This window comes from Penicillium griseofulvum (genome assembly GCF_001561935.1).
Source record: "Penicillium griseofulvum strain PG3 chromosome Unknown contig_95, whole genome shotgun sequence".
NCBI classification, from domain to species: Eukaryota; Fungi; Ascomycota; class Eurotiomycetes; order Eurotiales; family Aspergillaceae; genus Penicillium; species Penicillium griseofulvum.
In genome coordinates, this window is record NW_024467454.1 from 436,587 (window position 1) to 463,151 (window position 26,565).

General features: G+C 48.6%; 11 protein-coding genes across 11 annotated transcripts; 5 read left to right on the top strand and 6 right to left on the bottom strand.

The window, feature by feature from the left end:
• Nucleotides 1-724: 724 nt before the first annotated feature.
• PGRI_056810 (uncharacterized protein) lies at nt 725-4,808 on the bottom strand (the record flags this gene model as incomplete). The annotated part of the gene is made up of 5 exons (XM_040793394.1): nt 725-1,959; nt 2,326-2,446; nt 2,502-3,063; nt 3,112-3,199; nt 3,251-4,808. The coding sequence occupies 5 exons, from the start codon at nt 4,806-4,808 to the stop codon at nt 725-727; spliced, it is 3,564 nt and encodes a 1,187-aa protein (XP_040648249.1).
• Nucleotides 4,809-5,888: 1,080 nt separating this feature from the next.
• On the top strand, nt 5,889-7,783 carry PGRI_056820 (class I adenylate-forming enzyme family protein; the record flags this gene model as incomplete). The annotated part of the gene is made up of 5 exons (XM_040793395.1): nt 5,889-6,198; nt 6,252-6,994; nt 7,044-7,138; nt 7,183-7,304; nt 7,359-7,783. The coding sequence occupies 5 exons, from the start codon at nt 5,889-5,891 to the stop codon at nt 7,781-7,783; spliced, it is 1,695 nt and encodes a 564-aa protein (XP_040648250.1).
• A 477-nt stretch (nt 7,784-8,260) lies between these two features.
• Nucleotides 8,261-10,204, bottom strand: PGRI_056830 (DNA-directed DNA polymerase eta; the record flags this gene model as incomplete). Its single annotated transcript, XM_040793396.1, has 1 exon — nt 8,261-10,204. The coding sequence occupies one exon, from the start codon at nt 10,202-10,204 to the stop codon at nt 8,261-8,263; it is 1,944 nt and encodes a 647-aa protein (XP_040648251.1).
• A 1,837-nt stretch (nt 10,205-12,041) lies between these two features.
• PGRI_056840 (putative transcription factor RfeG) lies at nt 12,042-12,997 on the top strand (the record flags this gene model as incomplete). The annotated part of the gene is made up of 3 exons (XM_040793397.1): nt 12,042-12,182; nt 12,242-12,286; nt 12,359-12,997. The coding sequence occupies 3 exons, from the start codon at nt 12,042-12,044 to the stop codon at nt 12,995-12,997; spliced, it is 825 nt and encodes a 274-aa protein (XP_040648252.1).
• Nucleotides 12,998-14,321: 1,324 nt separating this feature from the next.
• PGRI_056850 (NADH:ubiquinone oxidoreductase subunit NDUFA3) lies at nt 14,322-14,645 on the bottom strand (the record flags this gene model as incomplete). Its single annotated transcript, XM_040793398.1, has 2 exons — nt 14,322-14,368; nt 14,462-14,645. 2 exons carry the CDS (start codon nt 14,643-14,645, stop codon nt 14,322-14,324), a joined length of 231 nt encoding a protein of 76 aa, XP_040648253.1.
• Nucleotides 14,646-14,991: 346 nt separating this feature from the next.
• PGRI_056860 (dolichyl-diphosphooligosaccharide-protein glycotransferase) lies at nt 14,992-16,526 on the top strand (the record flags this gene model as incomplete). Its single annotated transcript, XM_040793399.1, has 4 exons — nt 14,992-15,133; nt 15,184-15,294; nt 15,351-16,045; nt 16,107-16,526. 4 exons carry the CDS (start codon nt 14,992-14,994, stop codon nt 16,524-16,526), a joined length of 1,368 nt encoding a protein of 455 aa, XP_040648254.1.
• An 898-nt stretch (nt 16,527-17,424) lies between these two features.
• Nucleotides 17,425-17,995, bottom strand: PGRI_056870 (PET191 family protein; the record flags this gene model as incomplete). The annotated part of the gene is made up of 3 exons (XM_040793400.1): nt 17,425-17,620; nt 17,710-17,851; nt 17,971-17,995. The coding sequence occupies 3 exons, from the start codon at nt 17,993-17,995 to the stop codon at nt 17,425-17,427; spliced, it is 363 nt and encodes a 120-aa protein (XP_040648255.1).
• Nucleotides 17,996-18,050: 55 nt separating this feature from the next.
• Nucleotides 18,051-19,867, top strand: PGRI_056880 (sterol esterase; the record flags this gene model as incomplete). The annotated part of the gene is made up of 2 exons (XM_040793401.1): nt 18,051-18,108; nt 18,501-19,867. 2 exons carry the CDS (start codon nt 18,051-18,053, stop codon nt 19,865-19,867), a joined length of 1,425 nt encoding a protein of 474 aa, XP_040648256.1.
• A 1,246-nt stretch (nt 19,868-21,113) lies between these two features.
• Nucleotides 21,114-21,836, top strand: PGRI_056890 (uncharacterized protein; the record flags this gene model as incomplete). Its single annotated transcript, XM_040793402.1, has 1 exon — nt 21,114-21,836. The coding sequence occupies one exon, from the start codon at nt 21,114-21,116 to the stop codon at nt 21,834-21,836; it is 723 nt and encodes a 240-aa protein (XP_040648257.1).
• Nucleotides 21,837-22,405: 569 nt separating this feature from the next.
• PGRI_056900 (putative tannase) lies at nt 22,406-24,148 on the bottom strand (the record flags this gene model as incomplete). Its single annotated transcript, XM_040793403.1, has 1 exon — nt 22,406-24,148. One exon carries the CDS (start codon nt 24,146-24,148, stop codon nt 22,406-22,408), a length of 1,743 nt encoding a protein of 580 aa, XP_040648258.1.
• Nucleotides 24,149-25,520: 1,372 nt separating this feature from the next.
• Nucleotides 25,521-26,336, bottom strand: PGRI_056910 (uncharacterized protein; the record flags this gene model as incomplete). The annotated part of the gene is made up of 1 exon (XM_040793404.1): nt 25,521-26,336. One exon carries the CDS (start codon nt 26,334-26,336, stop codon nt 25,521-25,523), a length of 816 nt encoding a protein of 271 aa, XP_040648259.1.
• Nucleotides 26,337-26,565: the final 229 nt, after the last annotated feature.

The following is a 26,565-nucleotide window of genomic DNA, read 5'->3' on the forward strand; positions in this document are numbered from 1 at the left end:
CTCGATAAAACGTAAAAACGTAAAATTGATACAATCTGAAAATTTCAAGTTAACAATTATCGAACAGGTTTAAGGATTCCTCATATCCTGTTACACCAGTTGACAATAGTTCAATTGGATTTGAAACATGACATTTCCCAAAGGTTGCATGCTCAAGTTGATAATATAGTCCTTCTATTCATTTTATAATATAAACGCGCTTACCGAAGGACAATACCAAGATTCTAGATGATGCGTTGTGGCTGAGACAAACCCGCCACAAAAGCCACAAAGGGGAAGCCCACGTAATCTTCCGGTCTGGGAGTTCCAGATCACTCGATCGGGCTTCTTGGTTTTGTATTCATGGCGAAATCACAAAATTATTGTAATTGTGCCTGGTGGCTTGCAGGTGGCGTGCTGACTCTGAAACAAGCCTACTCTTTACAGCGACGATCGCCTGCAGCCTGCATGAGGCATCCGCGAACCATATGTCGAGGTTGAAAGTTTACATTTCCGTTCCAACGGTGGTCTACGAAGTCTGTGATCATTCGACATTAATGAACATACTCATATTCAATGGGTGTTCCCCAATACATTTGGGAGAAAAGAATAAAAGGAAATCAGCTGGTCTGTGTACATGAAATGTGTGGGACCTGCACGCGTCATTTAACTGTCACCTCAGTATTTGAGGACTTAGATCTCCACCGATCACATCACCTCAATATGAATCTGAATCTGAACTCTCTTAACTCTCTGAGCTGCTCGACCCTGGCAGAGGGCCAATCATCAATTCGTTGATGTCCTCCACGAAGTCGCTCTCAGGGGAATCGTCATCGGCATTGGGATCGGCATCGGATGAAGAAGATTTAACCCAAGCCAGAATGTCCCCCAAATCTTCCGAATTGGGGGGCTGGTTGGATTGGGTATTCTGGGGTGATTGAGTAGCCTGGCTTGATCGGGTAGCCACTGATGTGTTATCGTCATCATCGTCGTCGTCGTAGAGAGTGATCGCAGCGGACAAGGCGATCAGTCGACTGAATTGCCATTGCATGTCCAGCAAGTCGAAATTCGGGAGTGGTCGCTTGATGGGGTCGTCAGTTGTCATTCTGAAGCGGTGGCCGGACTCAATCTCGCGATAAGATCGTTCACCTCGAACGCCTACAGTCAAGACGAGGTTGTCCACTTTTCTGACCCACTTGCTAGACTTAGGAAGCTTTTCCAGATCAACCACATCGTGTAGCCCGTGGTCAGGCTTTGGCTGCCAGAAAAACTCAATTTCAATTTCGGTCATATCGTCGGAAATCCAGGCGGGGCGAAGGGCAAACAAACCAGATGTCCATGCAGATCGAATGTCTCTCCGAAGGCAGATCACATTGGAGCAATCATTGACAGGGCTGTCGGGCTGGATTGGGTTATTGAACACAGCTCTTCTCCATCTCTGAGTGGTGCTCTGTCCCCAGAACATATCAGTAAACCTCCAAATGGTCGGAGAAAGCGGGTCATCCTGCAAGCGGGAGGTGGTCAAGCCAGACGGAAAGATTGGAACGGCTAGGAACATCTTGCGGGTGCCTGTGATGACACATCTGTGTCCATCTCGTTCTCTGGCGTCCCAAATCGCAGTTCGGGAAGCATGTTTCGGCTGACTCCAAGCAGGAGGGGGATCATTCGGCATTGGGAATGCTGCATCTCTTTGAGCGGGGGATGGTTTCACCGTCCATTTAAATGGAAGACCACAACTGAGGTCAGCCAAGATGTCCATGATTTGCAGTGAAAGGTGGGCCATTTGTACAATGTTCTCAAGCTTGTCGAGGTCACACAACTGGACAATGGCCCAGAATGGGGCAGGGACTTCTTGCCCTTGTAGGGCATCCTTGAGCTGGCGAATGAGGTTTCTTCGCTGGGGGGATGGTATGTTGAAGTTCTCGTCATTTACACGAACCACAGTACGTGAGCGGCTGTGTGAGCCTGACGGAATGGTACCTGGAGATGCGTTTGACATATTGGTCACGTGGTGGGATGAAAGACGGTGAATGTGATTTCTATCCGATGTGAGCACGTGAAGTGGACGTGATAACGAGAGAAGAGCGTTTGTTTTGGTCTCAGCGAATTTAAAGTCCTAGAAAACGCGGGCTGCGTCCACATTTTGGGAAGGAGCCCGTGGAGTTCATTCAAGCATATCACGATACATACAAAACGTCGGCAGTACCTTCCCACAAAATCATAAAGTCATCATAGGTCATAAACCTCACTGCAGGTAACTTTACCTCCTAGAGTCTATCCATTCTCGATCTCGAATATCTCGCATGCGTTTCTCTATTACCCGTGCCCGTGGAGGCATTCCCATACGAGGTATCATATGGGGTGTGATATCAGGCACAGACGACCGCTCCCGTTGAATATCACGAATGCGTCTACGGCGAGCACTCCGAATCTCGTCGGACAATTCAACAAGCTCATCTATGTCCTCCTGTGGGGAAAACGAGTTAGTACCCAAGCAACCACTCTTTTCCGATGATACATACTGGTTGGAGGAACGAGAAGATATAGTACGACGTCCTCGTCTCTTCATACTCGAATCCCATGCGTTCAATGGCTTCCCTCACTATCAGTTTCTTGGTTATCTCGGTCCATCGATCATTTCGCGTCTCCTCTGGTTCTGTGACATGCTGAGCAACTCTTCCCACTTCAACTTCGTCCACCGACGCCTGTCGGGGTTTGACCTCAACAACGTCTAGAGCTCCAGTCATCTCAATGGCTTCCTCCTGGGATGGAGCATGCACCACAGACCATTCGTCTGTGCCTCTAGGGGCCTTTTCCATTGTTCGTGTGCTCTCGATCACTATCTCTTCTTCCATGTCACGCATGGAAGGTGCATCCCTTCGGCTGTAAGCTGACTCGCTCTCATCTTCTAGTGGCTTGGGTCGACGACGAGTTGTGTATGCTGATGCTCGCTCCCATGGATCTTTGAAATCAAGACTTGGGCCGCTAGTCGGCGATATCGAATCTTCCGGAGCAAGAGACTCTTCACTATCACGGTGTTTGAGCACTATTTTTTCCTCTGACACTTGTCCTCCTCGCATTTTTCTAAACCAGATGTCAGCATACGGCAAAGAAGAGGATTGATCTACTCACCGATGGTGAATATCAATCTCATCAAAACTACCCCTTCGAGACCGCGGTTCTGGACTGCGGACACGAGGTGTACGAGCATCTTTATAGCCTGCGCTTGGTTAGAAGGATGGTCTTGCTGAATTATGAACATCATTCTCACCGTGGTCAATGTGCCTATGGTGGGTAAACACGTCCTGATGGATTGGGGGCACATGTATCGAATCCAAAGAAGGCGAAGGCTTGCGAGATGGGACCTTATCCTTTGTTTTCCGAATACTGATCTCTTCCTCAACCTCTTCAAGGTCTCGGGAGCGTGACTTGGAGTCAACCTGCGCACGCATACTAAGCTCTTCATCAAGTGGAACTTGTTCCTTAACTCCTCGCCGAAGACCCCTTAATTCACGTTCGAGATCCTCCGAAGGTACACTTCGTCGTTTTTCACGCCGTTCGCGTGTAACGATTTCCTCATCAACGCGGTCAACCTGTCGTGGCCCTTTGTCCTTCCGCCGGATGATCACATCATCGTCTTCTGATTCTTGATTTGAAAAATCGACTGGGCCGCGGCGTCGCTCTTTGGGCCCATCGTGCACGAGGACCTCTTCCACCTCGACCCTTTGGGGAGGCGGAGACTGTTCTCGTCCCCGTCCCCGTCCCCGTCCCCGTGGTCGGTGATATGTTTCCTCTTCCTCAAACTCCAATCTCCTTTCACGCGATCGAATGTCGAGTTCGCTGTCCCATCCGCGACGTAAAGGAGGCTCTTCCCATTCTTTGTGTCGAATTTTCATATCCTCTTTCTCGAATTCGCGCTCTGGGTGGTGTCTTCTTCCTCCAGATTTTACTCGTCCCTCAACGAAGAGCTCCTCTTCAAACTCCCTTTCTGGGCGTCGCCTACGGTGGCGTTTTTCTCTCTCTTCGGAGAGAAGATCATCTTCCGACCTTCGTTCTGGGTGACGTCTGCTCCCTCTGTGCATTTCTCTATCTTCAATGATCATACCATCCTCTTCAAATTCCCGGCGATGGCGTCTACTTTCTCGAGTCCCCCGTCCGACAACAAGTTCCTCACTCTCCTCAAATTCTTGCTCTGAGCGACGCCTCCTACCACTATTTCTCTCCCTTAGTTGTTCCTCAAACGTAAGATCCTCTTCGGGTACTCGCTCTCGTCGATGTCTTCTGTCTCGACGCCTTTCTTCGTCAGTGAAAAGATCCTCTTCGACTTCTCGCTCTCGGTCAGGACGATGTCTCCTATCTCCACGCCTTTCTGTCTCCTCGAAAATCAAATCCTCGTCAACATCTCGGGGATGACGTCGACTACCCCGACGTCTCTCTCGCTCCTCAAGAACAAAATCTTCCTCGTCTACTTCACGGGGACGAGGTCTGCGCCGGGGCCCAGGCGGCCGCATGTAGACATCATCACGGTCTAGAGGCACAGATCGCTCAGGCGAGACCATATCTACCTCCTCCCTTTCTCGCATGACAGCCACATTATCCCGTGCTCGCGGTGGAGCAAAGCTCTCTTCCATGAAGTCTCGCCTAGGACGTTCTCGGATATGCATACGCTCCATATCCTCAAGTAGAGGCTCGGACCTTCGGGGACGATATTCATCTTCCTCATAGCCGCGATCTCGTCGGCGCGGCCTATAATGTCGCTCGCGCTCGCGTTCCATTTCATAGAACTCATCTTGCTCGTCGTAGTCGCGGGGTGGTGCTCGGCGGGACATTGTGGGTATGTGCGACTGACCACCACATCGGATTTGGTGATCGATCGGCCGTGCCTACGGTCGGAATTATCTCGACCGCTATCAGATGACTCTTAGATTCGCTTTGGTTCAAGAGCCTGTCAAGGGGCTCAGTTCAAGGTAACAGTCAAACTTGATAGTCCTTGACTTGGTGGGGCTTGCGAAAAAGGTGGGCTGTGCTCTAGTCAAAATCACCCAGTTGGGCACCTAATGATAGTACAACCAGTAAGATAAATTTGGTAGATCGTGGATCCACAGAAGACTGGCCCTACAGCTTGAATATATGGAAATGGAAGTGTAACTTGGAACGAAAAACAAGCAAGTGATCGACCCCGCGGCTGATGTCACTGGGTTCTCTTAGAGGTCTAGCGGATGAACCCCTATTCAACAGGATTTTGTTTGTTTACTCCCCAGGCCCAAGTTTTGGAGTTCTTGTAGTTCTCTAGGTAGGGCTACCCCAGAATCTTAGCTAATCCCACCACAGCACTTAACCGTGGTTCTCTTCTCGAGAACCGTCCGGTCGTTCTGGTGTGATTGTCACGGGACCTTGGGATACGGACAGAACTGGCAGAAATTGCCAGTCTAGGTCTTGAACCTCCTACCTATCTTTGTACTTCACTATTGAATATTATCCAACTCCTGATTACTATTACTAGTTATTCTACCTAGATCCCTAAGTAGTTGGGCCCTTAAACTAGGTTACAAACTATACAAATATGCTAGTTATGTAACTATATAACTTAGCGTATTTAACTGGTTTATGACTGCTAAGAGTCTAAGACCACTATTTACGTAGAAACTAGGTCAAACTGGGCCCAAACCGTCAGTCACTGGGCCTTTATGAGCTTTCGACCCAGAATGGGTTCTGCAGAAGCCAAGGGATATGACTACTAAGCTCTATAGCCGATTGGGCCCACTATCAACAAGAGCTGAAAACTAACTTTTATTTCCACTAGCAACCAAAGGGCTAAATGTGATCAATAAAAAGCGGTCTGTGCCTCATAAGAAATCGCTACTGAGCTGTTAGAGTCCCCTCTACCCACCCTTGCTAGAACACTAAAAATGCAGATTCAGCTACAACAAGGGTTTCCAAATGATCCCATTTTCAACCAGCTTCGCAGGTTAGCTAAGCAGTCGCCGGACGTGTTATTTCACGATGAATATGGCGTCGATGCAAGATATAGCGACCTGATCCATGATGTTATCCACCTGCGGGAGATCCTGCGAGAGCATCTCCCGAGTGCTTCATTCGACGAGCAGGGTTGTCTGCGAGAGGATGCCAAGTCAATTGCGTTTCTGGCCTATAGTGGATATAGTTTTATTATCAGCTTCTTTGCCATTGCGGCTTTGGGGGGTATATGTGTACCTCTATGTAAGTCTTTGTCTGTCGGGATAGTCCGATGATATGGTACTAAACTACGATAGCAACGGGGCTGAATCCGGACGAGGCGCTTTACTTTTTGAAAAAGGTCAAGGCAGTCTATATCTTGACTGAGAAGAGAACGGTCGACATGGCTATGACATTTACAGAACATGCTCGAAACGAGGGCCAAAGGGTGACTTTGATCCCAATCACAAGAGCGAATCCCGCGATAGCGACCATCCCCAGCTCGACAGAACTCGAGATCAACCAGGAGTCGACCTTTCCAGAAACTGCAGGCTGTCTGATTCTATTTACGTCCGGCACAACTGGGCCCCCGAAGGGTGTTGTTCTCCCCCGGAAGATGTTCCATTTTGGAGAAGGTATAACACCCGCAACGCTCTATCTCGCATCCTGTCCCCCGCACTGGGTAGGCGGAACGGGACTGATCGACAGTGTGCTTATCGGTGAAAACCTACATATGCTGAAGAGTGAAGCCCCTCCTGCCCGGTTCTGGGAATTGCTGAGGGAAGGAAGAGTCACGGAAATGGCCATCTCCCCGACATTGCTGAGGCGTTTGATGGAGTACTACCAGGAAAATATCTGTCACCTTGCGGCTCAAAAGCGCAATGAATATATCGACGGGGCGAAGAAGCTGGAGCGGGTGATTGTGAGCGGTTCGATGCTGAATCCGTCCACTTGGCGCTTCTTTGCTGCTTTGACCGGTATGCCCATTATCAACGGTTACGGGATTACAGAGATGGGCGGGGGTGTCATTATCAACCCCCCTGGTTCGGTCTATGAGCAGGTGTGTGCATGGCATTCTTTCCATCTCTAATATCTCCTAACATAATCAGGGCTATATCGGTAAAGTCATCCCGGGCATAACAGTCAAGCTGTCCCACGGTGACCACGGGGAAATCCTCGTCAAAAGCCCAATCAGATTCTCCCAGTAAGACCATCTTCCATCTTCTAGTCGTCTACTTACACAGACAGTTACATTGGCGATGAAGCAGCCACTCGCGCCGCCTTTGACGAGGAGGGATTCTACAAAACAGGCGATCAAGCCCACCGTGTTGGTGATGATTACTATTTTGACGGAAGGATTTCATCCGACTGTACGGTATTCCTATATCCCTTATGTCCCCATCAGAGTTTAACCAACCAGACAGTCGTTCGCTTCCACGAATACACGATATCCATACCCGAGCTAGAGCGACAACTCCTGGAACTCCCATATATCACCGAAGCGCACGTCCTTCCAGTCAAAGACCACGGAGCTGGGGGGTTAGTAGCCGCTCTTGTGAGACTTCGAAAGCAAGAGGGTGACAGCATTACCCTGAAGCGGATACGCAACGATCTCGCTGCGATGAACCTAGCTTCGTACAAGTTGCCTACCCTCTTGCGGATTCTCCGGAACGAGGAACAAGTCCCGTTGACGCCGTCCGAGAAGGTGTTGAAGAGGGAGTGCCTCCGGGAATTTTTCCACATCTCCGAGTACATACCGGATCCATATGCCGTGGAAGGAGTCGAGTACTGTGGGAATCAGCTTGATCTGGCTGCTTCATCGCGCGTGTTTGACTGGGGAGGTTTATAAGCGTTCGGACTTATCTCAACCAGTCTTTACTAGTTCTTCTTAGTCCCTTGTACTAAACTCCGCGCTCATTGGCTGTTGAGAATCTTGAATTCGGATGCGGTCTGTGATGGTTGGTATCGAGGTTCTTAAGAGTCGCATATCGAACCCTTTGTTGAACAGTTTGAGCCTACTGTGCATTGCTTGCTACTTATGCTCGGTCCCGGGGGATTTACTACATACCTCCTAGTGCACACCATTGGATGCACTTCTAAGCACTCAAGAATCTAGAATGATGTCAAGCTACCTCCTCAAGTGTGTTTTATATACTTTGGCAAAGAGTAACAACTGCAAAAATATGAAACAGTTGATATTAATTTGCTTAATTAGGCAATAGTTTGATGCTGTTCAAGGTACTGGGTATATTGTACATGTACTAAGTCATGTGAAAGCAGATTGTAAAAGTACACAAGAGAATGTAACATTAGTGGTCATAGCTCACTAGAAAGCAAGTCGCATCTGCCCCTTCTCGGGCTTACCCCGACTCCCTCCCCCTCGACTACCTCTCCCACGAGTATTCATACCGCGTGTACTGTTTTTGGTAGGCGGCGGCAGCTGTGAGACCTTCGCCTCCTCTCTGTCCTGGCTTGCGAGGTCCTTGGCAAAGTGCCAATCATCATGTTCTTCCTTTTCATACTCGAACATCGACTTAGAGCACCTTGGACATACGAACCGAGGGATTCCGCTCAGTTCGGCATCCATTTCAACCGGTTCTTGAGCGCTGTTTGGCTCATCTGTGGCAGTATCTTCAAGATGTGATGGGTTGCCGAAGAATCTTTTTATCTTACCCCCATCTCCGTCAAGCTTTCGTCGTTTCTCAGTTGAAGCTTGTTCACTTGGAGAATTATCGGCATCTCGGGGTCTAGAAGAATGGCTCAGAGCCTTTGCTTGATCACCGCGAACCAAGAAGCCCTCAATAGCCTTGTTGTTTATCACGCCATCTTCAAAACTTGACACGCTCAATGACAGATTGGAACAGGGCCATGCTTGCCCGTCAGCCACAACCTGACGAAGCAAAGTATTGGCCAGATCGTAGAGAAGGTTTTCGCTAATTGCGTTAGACCCAGGAATTGGGATTTGGCGAGAATGGGATTGTGCATTTCCAGTTCGATGATGCATCGTAATCACTTTCGGACGACGTCTATTTTCAAGCACGCCGTCTTCCACAAGCCGGCCATATATATCGGCCGCGAAAATTCGAAGCCACTTCTCAGCTTGGTCAAGTGACTTGATACTCGGCCTGAAAGATTTCGCGGATAGCATAGATTTAATTTGGGTTCGAGGGTTGACCTCGCTGCGGTCATCGCCACGGATGATCCCGTAGAGCCAGGTTGCCGTGTGGTCAGCCAGCTTGGTGCGCAGTTGTTCAAGGGGTACATTCAGAAGATCGCTGACTTTCTCGGTCCCAAAGGCAGCAGTTATTTGGTCACCGAGTTTACCACCCAGCATTCTGATTTGAGTAAATTTATAACCACCTAGGAAATTCTGCACCGCCCGATTCCTCACAACAGTTTGTAGGTTGGGCTTGTTGCAAGCACTTCCTAGTTTTGCGATCATCTTATTGCGGCCAAGTCCAGCGGAACAGGTATAGCTGAGTTTCTCCCAAACTGCATTTCGCACCGATCGTACAATCTCGGAACCTATCAGCATGACAACATCATCCCAGTCTGGGTCATCTTCCTCTGTTTCTTGTTGATCCAGGTCCACCAAGCAGTCGGTGTCCCATTGCAAAGCCGTGGTCGGTGGTATAGGCAGTTCTGTATCCCGGTTCTCGTCTTGTGTTCCCATCCGAAGTTCGGGGTATCTATGAAGAAGCGCCCTATATATCAATGGAGACAAATCAATGAATACTTCATCGATACTGGCTTTCTCCAACACAGCCGAGGCTTCTTGTCCCGTATTCTGGGATTCAACTTCCGTGTTATCGGCACTCCATGCGGCTAGAGCCTCCTTCATCGTCTGGAGGATCTTTCGCGATTGTGCTCGGTACGGATCTAGCGACACCTTGTCCGTGCTGATATTTCTGAATGAATCATCCCGATATGCCCACCGTCCTCCCTCTCCCTCTCGAAAAGTTGCAACATGCTGTAAGACGAGATCTGGACAAAGTTTCCTGGCCTCAGCAACGGTGATTAATCGACTGATTCCGAAGGGTCGGGCGGCGTAATTGATGGCAATTAAAGAATCCCATTGTCGCACTGCTAAGGGTACATCCCGTGGAGTGCCCAGGCGGACCATCTCACATTGTGCATAGAAGGCATCGAGATCGATATGCGCAATTACGCGTAGAGGGGTTGCCGTAGATCCCTGTCGTAACCCTTGTAATTGTCGATAAGTAAAATTGGAGACCTTCAAGTGATCGGACGACTCGGTAGGTTCGGACATCCTCGCACGTGCGTCATGACGGTGAACAGCTCATTGAGGGCGTCGAAGTCGGTCAGAGCTTCGAGTCTGATGCATTCAACCTTGGAACGAGTTCCTAAAATGGACTAGCGCGGGCACGTGTAAGCTTCATGTGTTTGTTTCCCATTTCTTCAATTTCAACCTTCGAATTTTGATAGCATCTTACATATCAAGTATTTCAATGTTCTTCTACAACAATTAGACCGGTCCAAATATAGCCACAATTTACTTTTCTATATTCCCCCAGATTGACCAGGGATGTTCAAATGACACATCACATACGGAGTAGTGCCTGCTTATTTTTCTTCAACCAACCTGCATTGTCAGATGTTGTGTTCTCGTGCAGGTTTTTCCGATGTCGTAACTCGCCCACTGCAGTCTCGAACATGAGAAAAAAAAAAGAAACGAGACAGGGTGATCTCCGATCTGTGCGATCCAGCTGACATTGGCGGGCTGTGAGTGGATAATAGGCTCGGAGGCTTCGCACCGGTGCCCAAAGCCACGCATTCCTGCCCAACTGTCATCTCGTGTGGACATCGCAGCTTTTCAAGTGGCAAGTCCCAAGTTGCCACCGGTCTTTATTGTGAACAGATTGGCCCTTGGATGTCATGCTCGTTTTACAGATGGTGTGTGAGGGATCAATCACGATAGTTTGCCCCCTTACCACTGCCCTCTCACATCATACATATGAACATCTGACAGTTTAATGTTCTCATTTACTATCAACAGCTTTGCTTGACCGCTGAAGATCCACCGGTGGAGTCATGTACAGTTTCGATATTAATCCGTTCCAGGGGCACAGACTAAGGAGCAATCCAAGCTGGTTGAGTATGGGGGATCGGCCCTTATTTTTTTCGTCCCAACTAAGATATAGTGGGAAACAAAGAGGCAAGCTGTTTGGGGGCTAGTTTTAGGGTACAAAGTACATCTCTAAATAAGTACTCTGGAGTACATCTGCCTAGGCATCTACATCTGTCTCCTATTTTTGGTCATACTTCCATGATTGTGAAGGTTGTTTTGATCAGGAGAGTATATACTCCGTAGTTATACCGTAATCCTAAAATGATACATGAAAAATTCTCAAGCGGCTACAGACATAGGGTTGCACATCAGTCTAATCCACATTTGAACGTGCATGCTTTTGCCTTGATCTCAGTGGGGAGTCGTGGCACCAGCCCAAGACGGCCCAACCGCCCTGGCCCTTTGAAGTCCACTTTACCTCCTCCCCCCCCTCCTCTTCCTTTCTCTTCTTTTCCTTCTTTTCATTCCTCTGGCTACTCTTGCCAGTTCATCTCCTCTTTTCTCCCCCCTGGCAAATATCTAGTTCGTCCCGAACAGATTACAGATATCCCACAGGACCCCACCCGTGTTTCTCTTTCCCCCCTAATCCTGACAACTCCTCTCTTGACACCTTACCTCTTGTCGCCATTCAACCATTTTTTGGGGCCTTGTCAATTTCCCAGGATAATTGCCCCAGTGGACAACCAGCAAGGATTTCTACCCAGGATTAACCGGACTTTTCCCAAGGACTTTTGCTATTTGCGACCAGGACTCTCTTTTCTGGCCACTTCCCAAGGATCGTATCTCGTTTTCTACTTGTCCTGGAATCGAGAAAACAAATCATTAAGTCGTGATTGTCGACTTTGGAACCTTCTCGTCGCCTGATAGAATCTGTACATCCTACAATAAAAACGGGCTCACCTCCATCAACTTTCCCAGGACTCTTCAATCTACCACACGGACTTCCTCTTCTCTGGCCTTTTGGATCCGAGGACTTTTAAATTTTTAAACCGGATATTTTCCTCCCTCGGAATACATTATGACAGGCCGATATGAAGGACGCCCGGAGCGTCAGAATGAATATTTCATCCCCGGTGACGGAATCAGCCGAGAGGTTATTCAAGCAGATATTTGTCGCTACCTTGGAAACGATGCCCTCGTGAGACCTGGCAACCACAATGTTCGTCTTCCGCTCTTAACTCGACTCAAAAATATGCCGTTTTGACTAATCATGAACAGGGTCGTGCAGGATTCTTCATCCGTGCCTATCGGAATCTCACATCTGTAAGTGACTATGGAAATGCGACAACAAGCGGGATATGTCAAGATGGGATTCTAACCACATATCGGATGCAGGAGATGATTACTGATCTGAAGGCTGACTCCGCTCGTTGGGAGGCGGATGTCTCCCGCCGGGCTGACCTAGGCTACCCGCGAGGGAATTACATTCAAGACACGAATGTTTCCCACCCACCTAACACTGCTCCAGCGACCTATGCCCCGGCGCCCGCTCATGAGAATCGTCAGTCACAGGGCCCATCTCCTACGCCTTTTACTGCAGCACCCGCTCAGCCATACAACATGGATCCTTACTCCCAGGGCCCCTACAGTGGATCCCAGAATGCCCCCTACACCAACCCTTCATCATACACATCCACCACTCACTCGCCATATGCATCAGGTACAGCTCCGTACCCCCCACCCCAGGTTTCCTACTCTGGTTCCAATCAGCCCATCGTGACGGCTGCGGACATGCACCCCCAATCGTACACATACGCCCCCACGGGCTATGGTTACGATAATGGCCGAAGCAATGCTCCCCGATACCCAGGACCTGGATATGATGCCGAACAGGAGTACTCTACCGTAACTTCCGGGATGTCCTATCCTACCACTACTGCCCCGGATCCCCGGATAGGAATGGAGCCCAGATACACCCCAGAGTACGAGCGCAGGCCACAAGCAACCAGAGACAACCCCCACCGTCGGCGGTAAACAAGAATGATCGCCCCAAGGGTTTTCCTCCATGATCTCTTCTCTCCATACAACATGTGGTCCAGTTGATACTTTTCTTCCTGGAATATCTCCAAAATTCTCCTAGGAATAATGTTGGTGTCTCTGTGGATTTTGAAAATCTCCTGGACAATTTTACGCCTTTTTCCTCTCGCTCTCGGCCACAATTCTCAAATTCCCAGTTCGTCTCCAGTCCAGGAACTCCAGACTAAGTCAGAGATGTTCAATGTTTCACATCCCACTTCAAATGGCCTAGTCAGGAGGATATTCCACTTCCCATTGGACATGAATCCCACTTCTTTTTTTTACCCATGGACTTCCACTGGAACTGTACCCAATTGCTCTGTAGCAGGAGCTTGGACTTCCCGTGGACCTTCTTTTGATTTCTCTCCGTGCTTCTGTGCAACTGGCCAGCCAGGAGTAGGAGTGATGTGTCTTGATTGAGTTTACGAAAAGGTGGCCCGGACTTGAGCGTTTTGTTTGTTTCTCTCTGGTCTCACGCGGATTCCGGGAATACTCACCCAATAATGCGATACTTTTTGGTTTAACGGTGTACAGGCTTTTTGTTTTCTTAGCAACTTTTTTTTGGTTTCGTCTTTCCCTTGAAAGGATGGGGTTTTGTTCTACTTTTTTTTCCCTTTGGTTTGCGAGAGCGCTGTGCTTCGATAAACTAAGGCTGGTGACCTACATGTAGATATGAGCATTTGCGGCGTTGGTCCGTCTTCCGTGATTGACGTTGACGTTTTGATGTGCAAGATTGTGGATTGACTCCATGATTTTAATGAATCTCTTTCTCTGCATAATTTCTTGCTTTTGATCAATATATCACCTTTTGAAATTACTGACATTTTTGTCCGGGCTTCGGAGTATAATGCAAAGCCTGCAATTGATCAGGTGTTGCAGTCCTAAATATAGCGAGCCTGTCCATTGTGGGAAGTCCATGTCGGGCTATGCGCAAGAATGCAATTATTCGTAACATAGCCGAGATACTCAAAATATAGAAAACCGACCTGATGTCGATTATATGATTGCACAAAACATAGTACATACACTGTAGCGCCGGGCTCGACATTCGGCGTATGCGCAAAAAATATTGGTATCAAAGCATTTTGATGGCCAGGAGAGGTTGCCCCAGAACAAGTCTTTTCGATTGCCCACATTGATGCGATGGTACTTGTTCATCAGTCCAGTGGCACAGCCAACTCATCTCCTGCCATCCGCTGAATTTAATCCTCCCAGGCTCGGACAATACACGAAATTCTCTTTAACTTCCGATAACTTGGCATTTTAGTAGTTCCGAAACCATTTATTCGTCATCGTAGCCCTTGGGGATCACACGCGGACCCTGCGGAACTGTACGTATTGAAGATACCGGTCAGATTCAAATTACTTGGATATAGTTTTGATGCTCATGCACCAATTTGTGGGAATTGAATGGGTTCATACTGGGATATGTCAGAGGAATGGGCTCGGGGTCGACGTCACCGAGGGCGCGGCGGATGGGGGGAATAGTGGCCAGCGAGATGGGACCCATGACGCCAATGCAGAGAGCAGCGAGGATAGCTGGCTTCTCGTGCGCAGCCCAGCGGATGTAGCGGAGGGGAGTCGACCAGAACTGAGGGGTAGACATGGTTGTAGGAGGAGGTCGTTGATGACCGGTCGGGGTTTTTTGCGATAGAAGTGGGAGGTCAATGCCTGTATGAGAGAATAACACTGTTCAAGCGCGCTCGAATGAACAGATACACCGGTCCACTTGGTGGTTGTTGAGTGGCGGGGATAAGAGAAGCAAAATTGAAGCCGTAGGGACGAAGTGAAGTTGAAGTTCGGAGATGCGGACCTAGCGCTCTCAGGTCTTGGCACTCGCCCATTAAACACGTCGCCCTTTCATGGCTATCTATACAACTTGGATCTTCAACCACCTTCCTTTACTTACTTCTTTTTGATCCTTCCGCTCCGCTGTGCGGAATTTGTTCAAAATGAGGTGGTGTCTTGCGTTGCTTATTTGTTGCTTCTTGGCTGTGGTAAATGCGCTGAGTAGCTCCGGCAGTCGCCTGTTGGCCGTTCTAGAAGACACAGAACAGAAGGACCTGTACTCCACGTTGTGGGCAGACCTAGAGGGTAATTTCTCTGCATCAATCCAGAAGCTAATTACTAACTATCGGATTCAGCACGAGGATATGATGTCTCAATCGAATCTTCCAAGAGTGAACAGCTTGCTCTGTTCAAGCATGGCGAAAGAGCTTATGATCACCTCCTGATCCTCCCTCCCAAGTCCAAAGGTGAGCAACCCTGATTCCATTGGTTCAATGTCTAGTCAATTGACCCAAGAATACAGGCCTCGGCCCCTCCTTGACCCCCAAACACATTCTCGACTTCATGAACAAGGATGGCAACATCCTCCTCGCACTTTCCGGCAAGACTGCCACTTCCAGCGCCATCAGCTCCCTTCTCCTTGAACTCGATATTCACCTATCCACCGATCGCTCACACGTTATTGTCGACCACTTCAACTATGACACCCTCTCCGCCGCTGATAAACATGATGTCCTCGTTCTCCAGCGCCCTGGACCTCTCCGTCCTGACGTCAAGGCCTTCTTCGATGGTGAAGGTGTCCTTGCTCTCCCCCGAGTTGCTCCCCAGACTCTTGGTGGTGACAGTGTCCTCCTCTCTCCTATTCTCAAGGCCCCCGCCACTGCCTACAGCTACAACCCCAAGGAGGGCAACCCCGCCGCGGAGGATATCCTGGCTACCGGTTCGCAGCTGAACGTCGTTTCCGCGATGCAAGCACGTAACTCTGCCCGCTTCACTGTTCTTGGCTCGGTGGAGTCGTTGGAGGACAAGTGGTTCTCCGCCTCCGTCAAGACCCCCAACGGCAAGAAGACTACTACCGTGAACCGCGAGTTCGCTAAGCAGTTGACTGCTTGGGCTTTCAAGGAGACTGGTGTCCTGAAGGTTGACAAGGTCGAGCATCGCCTTGCCACTGAGGGCGCAGAGTTGAACCCCTCGATCTACCGGATCAAGAACGAGACTGTAAGTGAAACAACGATATATTGACATTTTCTTCCAAACTAACCAGCAATCTTACTTGCAGATCTACAGCATTGAGGTTTCTGAGTATGTCTATGACAAGTGGGTTCCCTTTGAGGTTCCCGCCGGCGACGCACTCCAGCTCGAGTTCACCATGCTCTCGCCCTTCCACCGCCTGAACCTTGAGCCAACCGGCCGCACCGATACCAGCACTGTGTTCAGCACTCAGTTCGTGACCCCCGATCAGCACGGTATCTTCTCCTTCCGTGTCAACTACAAGCGTCCCTTCTTCACCTCCATCGAGGAGAAGCATGAGGTCACTAACCGTCACTTTGCACACGATGAGTACCCACGCAGCTGGGCTATCACTGGCGGTTGGGTATGGATTGCCGGTCTGTGGTCGGTGATTGGAGGATTTTTGGCTTTCGTCATTGTCTGGCTCTACTCTGCCCCCGTGGCTGATAAGCTTAAGAAGACTCAGTAGATTTATATTTATCTCTGTATGCATTGTTTTTTGTCTATGATTCTCAATTTTCTTGCATGATCTTGATTTGCCGAATGAACACTAGGTCCCAAAGATGGCCAATTCATGATATTCTCCTGTGGCTCCCGTTCTGGCCTATCCGTATGTTTGCTGGTCATGGCATTGATACTGACGCCAATGCCCTGCAACAAATATCCCAATGGTAGATAAGGGCTATTCTACTCCGTGGCTGTAGAGGACCTCCCGATGCTAAGCTGAAGGAAATATCTCTACTTGGATATCTGATATTACTTCTCTGGCCTATTTAGTTGAAATACCATCCAGCTTTCACTTGGTCCCATTATTCTATTATACCGGGGAGAGATGTTGATAATGGCTGAGTGCGCTAATACACTTGGCTGACTTCCAAGGTTGCCCCGGGTTTGATATACTGAACCTGAAATTGAGAAACGTACCATTTACGTCCACGCCAACTGCACTAACGACGTTGCGTTACAAGACTTGACCATCGAACAGCAAGAAAATTGAAGTCACACGACATTGTACACCTCGCGAACACATGAGCCGTGGCGCGATATCCCCTACTCCTACATCATCTGCGAGCAGTATCAGGTCCTGCCACCAGCTGTCTAGGAGTTCTTTGCCTCAAAGATGGGCGGGAATGACACTACCGCCTGCCGAGCTCACATCCGCTGTTCTCAGGGTTCTTGAGTATGCCCGATTTGCTTTCCTCGTGATAATTCTGGGAGGGACAGTGAAGGTGGAATATGTATTATCAAATTTGGGTATGAAGTATCTCAGTCTATCTTGAGAGAAGTGAGTGTCAGAAATATATGTTTCAAGCGTAACCGAACTCCGGGCCATGCCAGCATGTAATCAGCGAATCCAAATACCCTTTTTACAGGCCTCTTGTCTTCTCGGGATCCATCTGCACTTCGTTTCCGCTAATTTCCTTGACGGTCTGGTATGCAGGCTGTCCAGCATATAGCTGTCCCCCGGACGAGTTGCCGGATTTCCCGCTCTCCTCGACATCCTTGGATACTGAGATGGGCCGATTGCCACGGAAGCGCTTGCGCATATCGATCAGACCACGCCTGTGTCGAGGGAAAATCCAATAATTAGCGAGGGTGTTCCTTTTGTCCGTAATGGTCTGCCTAGATCCGAGGCTCCATTCCTGACTCACTTGCACTCGCTGAAACCTTTCCGCAACTGCTGGCATTTCATGGGTAACTCCTCGGCGAGAGGGGAGCTGAGGCATTCACGGGGCGTATGACGCTGGACCATGATGCAGTCAGACTCCTGGAGGCATTGGGCTAGAGCCTCCCCTAGATAATCAATTTGGGTCAGTTTGCGTTATGGGCAATGGAGGGTTGCGGTAGAAGATCCAGATGGGCCAGGAACGTGACCCTTAACCGGTTGTGCGACTCGGTGGGTTATAACGTACGGATATCATTGCATGAAGCTGGCATGTTGACGCGACCTTGTGGACGGATGCGCAACCAAAAACATCAAAAGAGCAAAAGAATGAGACCATCCGGTGGACACGGCAAATTCGGGCTGTCAGTTATCTCGACGCTGATTGGTAGATGTGGAGAATCCCCGGATGAGATAAGCACCGCTATCACATGTCGATGATGACGTCGAGGGACTTTCATCGCTTGTTTTGCGCTTTTAAATGTTTTGCAACATCTCTGTCGCTTGCATAAAATCTTCAATTATACTTGCACATATGCATGGCAATTGTTGTTCATTATGGCACGAGTTCCGTTCATAGGAAGACTGTTCTGGTAAGGAAATCCAAGCATTAACAAAGGATGCAGTAACTGATCTTTACGTCTTTAGGTATGAGTACCTAGCTCTCTTCGGGTCTTTAATTCTTGTTCTGCTTGAGACTATCATTCACTTAATTACTTGGTGCCTTCGTTAGTGAAAATCACCAACCAATGGATGATATCAACACTAACCCCTAACCAGCAAGCCCTATCATCAAATTTTGTTATGGCCAATCCAAGGCACTTTTCAACCTTTTGATCCCTAATGAATCCCGCCCCAAGCGCACAAAAGAGGAAATATTTGCCTGCTCTGTTGCAGACGCATCTGATTTCACTGAGATATGTGCCCTCTTCGGATATCAAGCCGAGGAGCACATTGTACAAACAACCGATGGTTACCTTCTTGGACTTCATCGCCTGGCATATCGAAAAGGAGAAGAAGACATGCGTGTCAATCATGGTCCCAGTGGGATCCGGAAAAAGGTTGTGTACCTCCACCACGGCCTGCTCATGTCAAGTGAGGTGTGGGTAGCCTTGACAGACGAGCAGCGGTGCCTGCCCTTCCAGCTGGTAGAAAGGGGATACGATGTATGGCTAGGAAACAACCGTGGAAACAAATACTCCAAGAAGTCGATCCGATTCTCGCCTGGTTCCAATGAATTTTGGGATTTCTCTATCGATCAGTTCGCCTTCTCTGATATCCCCAACAGCATCGAGTACATCCTCGAGGTAACAAATCAGCCGTCATTATCTTACATCGGATTTTCCCAGGGAACAGCGCAGGCATTCGCTACACTCGCTATTCATCCATTGCTCAACCAGAAGATTGATGTGTTTGTGGCACTTGCACCTGCCATGGCTCCTTCCGGTCTCCCCAATCGCATTGTTGATTCACTAATGAAAGCCTCTCCGGACTTTTTGTTCTTGTTGTTTGGTCGTCGCAGCATCCTGTCGTCGACAACCATGTGGCAAACAATACTCTACCCCCCAATATTTGTGCGTATCATCGACACAGCCCTTAGCGCCCTTTTCAACTGGAAGTGTCGCAACATCACTCAAGCACAAAAGCTTGCTGCCTATTTGCATCTCTATTCTTTCACCAGCACCAAGTCTGTCGTCCATTGGTTCCAAATTATTCGGAATAAGAACTTCCAGTTCTACGATGATGAAATATATGCCCCCTTCAGCATGGCCGCCAGCGAACGCTTTTACAAGCCTGTCAAATATCCTACTCGAAATATCAAAACACCCATTGTCCTCCTATACGGTGACAGCGACAGTCTAGTTGATATCGGAGTGATGCTGAAGGGGTTACCACACGCCACTGTCGCCCAAGCAATTCCAACCTACGAGCATCTAGACTTTTTGTGGGCCTCCGACGTTGACCGCCAAGTCTTCGGCTATGTGTTCAATGCCCTCGAAACCTATAGCCGGGGTGGCCCGTCGGCTGGCAACAGTACGGGGTCTGAGAAACACGGACTTTTAACCGACGGACGTGTTTCCAATACAAAGGCTGCCCGAAAAGCCCACATCTTCCCCAATGATGTAGCCTTCGGAGCCACTCCATAAACCGTGTTACATTTACATGTACAACATATAACATACAAATTTTCCTATGGATGAGCGGGGTCATGGCTTGGCGGGTAAATCGCCACAACCGTCCTCGGGCGTATTGAGGGGATTATCGGATGCATTTGTACGGTACCGATTCATGAAAATATGGTGTGTTGTGTGGACGGTGTACAGATTGCCACCTGTCAATGACTTGGCACGATAAATTCCGGCAGAGTTTTCGAGGAATCCGATGCCTAAATACACCGAAGTGGCGTTAAGATGTGGAAGATCCGAACTTGCCGTGTGCCTGACTATGTGCTAAGAGCAGAATATGTAATAAAGAAAATATGTGACCCAATCTCGTATCCACGGCCTAGACAGGCTGGGCATTCAAAAGTAGGCACTAGGGCTAAGTGATAATCTAACTTCCTTCCCAAACGGTTTCGGTCTATGAGATAAGCTTTGATTAAACCGATCTCTAGAGAACTCGAGGGGATTAATTTAATGTTATATTGATCTATATTGTATATAGTAAATAGACACAGTGATATTCAGGGGCGTACGGATGTCAGGCAGGTGGCGTATTAACCATAAGCCGAATATTCCGCCCGGGCGTAGAAAAATAGAAAAAATACGAGAAAAATGAAAATAAATAAATCAGATTGAAAAGTTTTTGTCCGAATTGTCTGTGGGCTTTGATTCGATCTAGACCTGGCGCCCATCTCCACAATACAGACTAGCGTTGACCGAACAAGTCAGAAAGAACAGCGAAGAATTGAACAATGAGAAAAACTTAAATCTTCGGTTCAGGAACTACGCCACCCATGGAAATATTATTGGTGAATTCATTCGGGTTGGTCAAACCAAATCTTTGTTCCTGACCCTAACAATGGTCGCCAATAGGATCAATAGGACAATACCAACTAGTCAGGCACCGAGCACATGGATACACATGGTCAACCCAATTTTATGGCTCCAATGGGCTATACAGCCTATCAAACGTCTGCCACAGCATAATCTGACACACCCAATGCCCTCAAGCCTATTGACTCCACTTCAAACAATAAAATGGGCGCTATACCCTCCTTCTCCTCTTTTTTTTCTCTGTCATCTTTCCGAATCACACTCATTTAGATTCATACCTTGGGGCTGAGCCTCAGTACGTTCACTTCAACAGTCTGTAGATCAGACTAAAGTCCCTCTTTCAAAGGATATCACCGTCCAACACTCTCCCTTCAATATCAAATTCACCAAAGCCAATATGCGCTTCAACATCCTCAGCCTTTCGGCCCTTCTGGCAACTGCCTCCGCCTTCCCCGTCGCCATGCGCGATGTGGAGACCGTTTGGGAGACCGTCTATGAAACCGTCTATGAGACAGCCACTTTGATCAGTGCGCCCACCAACCTCCCCATCCAGGCGGCTGCCATTCCTTCCACCACCACCACCAATGCAGTCCCTACCACAACCAGCGTTCCAACTCTGAACGTCCCCACCGTTGCGCCCACCGTTGCGCCAACCCCCGTTGCCCCATCCAGCACCAGCAGCGCTCCCGCCGCCACCGGCAGCGGCGTCACCATCGTCAACAACCTCCCCTCAACCGTCTACTTGTGGGTTGTGACCGAGAACCCCGGTGAAATGCAAACCCTGGCCTCCGGCGCATCCTTCACCGACACCTGGCTCACCAACTCCAACGGCGGCGGTATCTCCATCAAGATGTCGACCACCGAAGTCTGCGACGACGTCCTGCAGTTCGAGTACACCCAGTCCGGTGACGTCCTCTTCTGGGACATGTCCTCCATCAACCTGTCCAAGACATCGGAGTTCGTCAACGCCGGATTCCGTGTCACCATCAGCGACGAGTCTTGTCCTACATCGACCTGTGCTCCTGGTGATGCCAACTGTGTCCAGTCCTACCAGCACCCTGATGATGTCAATACCCTCGCTTGTGGTATCGATGCCGCATACACTCTTACTCTGGGTTAGAGTTGCTTGGGTTTTCTAGGTGTTTAGTTGGATATACCTTCGGTTAGGGGGGAGTTTTTACGAGCAAAGTACAAATTACAATGCACAAATCTGATTTCTTTCTGGATATAGTGAAACGTTTATAGATGTGAAATGAAAATTAGAATGGAAAATATTCCAGATGGCAGTATCATTGTAGACCTTGACATATGGGTTTCATGACCCAATTTGATACATTCATGTGTAATCGCATGTGAGTTATTAGACAGTGCTGTACAGCGGAAGGGATAACAGAAGATTCTTCCAATGTCCCCAAAGGGGGGCAATTCATGCTGACAGCGCACATGCTACTATATAGTTACCTAGGTACCAAAAGGATTCCACATTCACTTTATAATATCAAGCAGATAAAAAGAAATAAATATTCTGCAGAATATAATTAAAACAGAATCGCAACATGGCCATAAATCTAGACCCCTCTAGAGCCGAACTAGGGCTTCGGATCTCCGATTTCCAATTTAAGTCTTCACTCCACCCAAGCGAGAGACATCCTTGGCATGCCCAGAGATACCTCGTATACAAAATACAACCTAGTACACAGGCATCTTGAAAGCAGGGAAAGAGTAAGTCCAGCTATCAATCGACGCCTTATCATCAACACACACAAAAGAGCTATTACTCTTCCAGAGCGGACGAGTAGGCCACTGACAAAGCATCTGCGTCTCACCCTCATAAGTACCAGACGAGACAGTCGCATTCAAACGAGAAGGCTTAACCCCATTCTCCACCCAGTCAATCATAGTCTGCATATTATTCTCCGGGAAAGGTCCGGGCTGGAGTTTGTTCGTACCGCAGTGCGCAGCACCGGGGATGAGATAGAACTGGTACCAATCGGCCAGTTCCTTGAGACTATCACGCGAAGACAGATGCGGGTACATGATTGAGCGGACGGACTGCCAGTAATGCACTGAAGATGCAGCGGGGATACTAGGGTCCGATTCACCGTGGTAGTGTAGTAGTTTTCCGCCGGAGGATTGGAACGTAGTTAGATCTGGTAGGGTTGTTTGTAGACTGTCCATGTAGCGGACCATGCCGGTGGTCATCCACTCGACGAGGGTGTCGTAGGTGACGTTTTCGAGGTTGGAGAGGTTGGAGAGATCCTGGAGTTGGATGAACTTGGTCACGTATTCGCCGCCTGTTGAAGGGATGCTGAGTTCCCATTTGCTGGTTGCGTTGTTCCATTCAGTGTCACCGTCGCTGAGTTCAGAGCCGATTTGCCAGGATAGGTAAGCGCGATCGCCTTGGGTGTTGTGGAGGCCGTCGTAGATGGTTTGAGCGACTTTCACGCCCTGGGCAGTGACTTTGCCGCTCTGTTCGGGTCTGGTGGAGGTGCTGGTGCCGTCGGCGCGCTTGCTGAAGCCGAAACCTAGGGAGGTGCTGGTTTCTGCTGCGCAGTAGTATTCCTCGCCGATGATGGAGCTCAGGTTGAAGTTGAGCTTGCAGAGGTCGGTGCGGGAGATGACGCCGTCGGTTCGGCCGTCGAGAGGATCGCACGCGGCGATGGTGGCGTTGACTATTTTAGCCAGCTCGCATGGAGGGGGGTAGTAGTCGAGGGTTTGCTCGGCTGCTGCGGGGAAGACGTGGTGGACTTGCTGTTGAGCGAAACGGAAGGCCGGGGCTCCGGTGATTGCTCCATCGTATTCCTCTCCGTAGCGCTGGATTTGGCTCATACCCTCACGGCCGCCGTCAGAGCAGCCTTCGTAGTAGGTGTAGACCTTGGTGGAGGAAGACAAGCCATAGAAGCCCTGGGTAAGAGCCTTTCCGATCTTAGTCATTTCTCCTAGAGCTTGGTATCCGAACATGTAGGTTGCATCCCAGTTGATGGTTCCATTGCCGTAGAGAACCACCTCGTCGTAGCTGTTATTGAACGCATCGTAGCCTGCGCTGGTGGCACCACCAACAGCACCGTACTCAAGACCACCAGTTGCATCGCTAGACAGAGAGAAGCCACCGCCTCCAGCGACATAGAAGCGCTTCTTGAAGTCGGAGGGCTTAGGGAAGGCGTACTTGATGACGACGGAATCTCCCTTGCCAGTGTGCTCGTAGGTGACGGTCACATTGCAGTAGGTGTAGGTCTCGGTGCTCCCCATACCAGCGGTAGCATTGTAGACAGCATTGGCAGTCACAGCAGAAGGGGTCATGTTGATACCAAGCAGAGTGCCATCGGAGGGCAGGGCAGACTGCACATTCGAGACGGTACAGACATCAGCAAGCGAAGCAGCGCTTGCTGATGCTGCCAGGGCTGCAACAGATGCGCCCCGAGAGAGACGCATGTTGAAGTATATCAAATGGATAGATATGAATTGGAACAAATGAGTGTCAAGAAGAGAATTGAACGAGTGTATAGATCTAGGGAATTAGCAGGAACGCCAGAGGGAAGACTATACTTATAGTCTCTGTACGGCTCTATGCGATAATCGTCGATTTCTAGTTTCGGGCAATTGAAGCGCAGATCATGTGTTCACCGACTGTGTTGCCTGCAATCAAACCATGAAACCATATGTAAAACATAGGATCAGGCTGTATCGGCGTGGATACTTAGTCGTCGTCATCTAACCATTGCAAGGCACAGGCTCGAACTAGGTCCGAAATAGAACTTGAAGGCAAACAGGTCCCCATAGCCTAACGTATAGTTCAATTTCAGGTTCCGAATTAAGGGGTACGGAATAATTCATTTCCTGGGATAGAATTGACCACCAGTAATGGGCAAGGAAGTCACTAGCTAATTTTGAGTTTGATGTGGCCGGGTAATGTTTATTCCCTTATATGCTTAACATCTAACCCTAAAACCTATCCATGGTTGTGCAACCGCGTCACTTCTACGTACACGTGGCTAAAGTAGGTCTGATCTTAAGTGTCAGCCTCATAGACTACGGTTAAACTTCGGCTTTAGCAAGTATCATGTCCATAGAAGCTATAATTGACATACTAAATAGCACCGGAGCTAATTACGTACTCTCGTAAGTATAACTATTTGATGAGAAAGGCTAGTCTACAAGATTATTCGCTTCAATCTTTTTCCGCTTAAGTCCTTTGACTTTGGCACTTGTTCGGAAATATTGACATCTGGCTCATTCTATTTGGTGGTCCTTTGACACGGTGTCGACCGGATTGAATGTCTTCTCGTTCTCCTATTGTCAATCAATCGATGGGGTATTTACGTAGTGACAGTCCAAAACTGATTAAATATTATGTGAAACATGCCACTATCTGATCTAAGGGAGAAGGGGGCCTTGTAGTGAACCATGAAGTCGTTATCAGATCAAGAACGAAGTATCCACTATCAACATGGCTTAGTTTGGAAACCAATAGCCTAGTGGAACTCTCGGATTTAATTACTTCTTTAGTAGCTCAATATTCTCGGGGAAACAATACCAGAAGAACAAACTTACATTCTCACATCTCTAGACAGAAATCCTGTAGGTTATTATTTCAATCGATCTTCACCATCTTGCCATATGCCTCGTTAGCTTCCATCAAACGATAAGCCTATTGGATTTCCGCTCTCTATGTGCAGCTTCATTTCAAAATATTCCACCAAACCTAATCTCCTTCCAAGCCTAGTGATTTTATGCCTCTGTATTTACAAATAAACACCTTTTCCTCTCCATGTGCGTTTAGGAATTTAACTAGCCCAACTACCATTCACACCCAAACCACCCTCTTAACATCAAAATTCACCGCTTCAGTCGTCCAAGGAAGCACATAACCCCGTTGATTACTCACAACCGTAATACCCCCCTTCCTAAACTCAGTCGTATAATGCGTATGCCCAAAAACCCAAGTCCGAACCCCACCCCAAGACAACGATAGCAGATCCGATCCAAACGCAAACCTCCACCCATTCTTAGCATGCACCGGACTCGAAGTGCGCTGCAGTGAAGGCGCATGATGCGTAACGACCAGGATAGTCCTCTTTTCATCATTCCGAGCCCGGATCTCACTTTTTAACCAGGTCAAGTCGGAGTCGTGCGCATTATTGTGTTGCTCAACAGACCATTCTTTAATCTTTTGGAAATCGGAGATTCGGTAATGGACTATATCGGCTGATTTCTGGGGAATCCGGGACCAGAGTGTACAGCCCAGGATTGTTATGTTGGAATCCGGGATGTCGTAGCGTCGTTGGTGGAGTAATACAAGGCGGTTTTTCATACAAGGTTCTTTTTCGAGATGTTTTGCTTTTTCTAGGCCTGTGTTGAAGGTTGTTTCGTAGAATTCATGGTTTCCGAGGGCCAAGAAGACGAGCTCGAATTTGGATGTTTGAATTTGTAAGAAGTCACGATATTTGTCGTAATCTTCCAGACGGCCGATATCGCCTGCTAGGATGAGGTATTTGGAGCAAACGGGGATTTCAAAGGAATATTCTTGACTGATTTCCAGATGTAGGTCAGAAAGGATCTGGAACGAGACAGACGGGCTGCTGGGTTTTTGGAAAAGGGATCGGATCGTCTGTAGCGCCATGTTGAGATATAATAAGATGAAATTCAACTGACTGAAGTAGATATACGGGAAATACGAGATTTCATGGCTATCGCGAGATGCCTAGGCTAATCATGTGATGTCCCTATATCCGATCAATCTACAAATTTGGGCTTTGAAAACAAATGTCTTCAAAGTGTAAAAGTAAATGGTTCAAATCGATTTGAATTGTTCCTAGCTTGCAGGTACATACTCATCACATACAGGGGTG